At 39.1% G+C, this 599-nt stretch overlaps 1 protein-coding gene across 1 annotated transcript in view; it reads right to left on the reverse strand.

Moving 5' to 3' along the window:
* Positions 1-593, reverse strand: part of LOC106959165 (gastrula zinc finger protein XlCGF57.1-like) — a gene marked incomplete at its 5' end in the record, with an annotated part of 15,852 nt that extends 15,259 nt beyond the window's left edge. The window contains one exon of the mRNA XM_015051541.1: positions 3-593. Coding sequence (XP_014907027.1) covers positions 18-593 — 576 coding nt within the window. The remainder of the gene's footprint in view (positions 1-2) is intronic.
* Between the last annotated feature and the right edge of the window lie 6 nt (positions 594-599).

A 599-nucleotide genomic window follows, 5' to 3' on the forward strand; every position in this document is an offset into this window, starting at 1 on the left:
AAATACTTCTATGGCTTTTAACCTGTGTGACGCCTCATGTGGCGAGTTAAACTAACTTTGTGACGAAAACGTTTTCCACATCGCCCACATGAAAACGGCTTTTCACCAGTGTGAATCATCATGTGCTGAGTTAACTCCTGTTTTCGACTAAAACTTTTTCCACAGTTTACACATGAAAACGGCTTTTCACCAGTGTGAATCATCATGTGCTGAGTTAAATTCTGTTTTCGACTAAAACTTATCCCACAGGTCCCACATGAAAACGGCTTTTCACCAGTGTGAATCCTTATGTGCTGAGTTAACTCCTGTTTTTGTCTAAAACTTTTTCCACAGCTTCCACATGAAAACGGCTTTTCACCAGTGTGAATCATCATGTGCTGAGTTAACTCCCGTTTTCGACTAAAACTTTTTCCACAGCTTCCACATGAAAACAACTTTTCTCCAGAGTGAATCATCATGTGCTGAGTTAAATGCTGTTTTTGATTAAAACTTTTTCCACAGTTTACACATGAAAACGGCTTTTCACCAGTGTGAATACTCATGTGGTGAGTTAAAGTCAGTTTTCGACCAAAACATTTTCCACAGGTCACACATGAAAA

Source organism: Poecilia latipinna, unplaced genomic scaffold, assembly GCF_001443285.1.
Source record: "Poecilia latipinna isolate Pla-1442-1.1 unplaced genomic scaffold, P_latipinna-1.0 Scaffold1050, whole genome shotgun sequence".
NCBI classification, from domain to species: domain Eukaryota; kingdom Metazoa; phylum Chordata; class Actinopteri; order Cyprinodontiformes; family Poeciliidae; genus Poecilia; species Poecilia latipinna.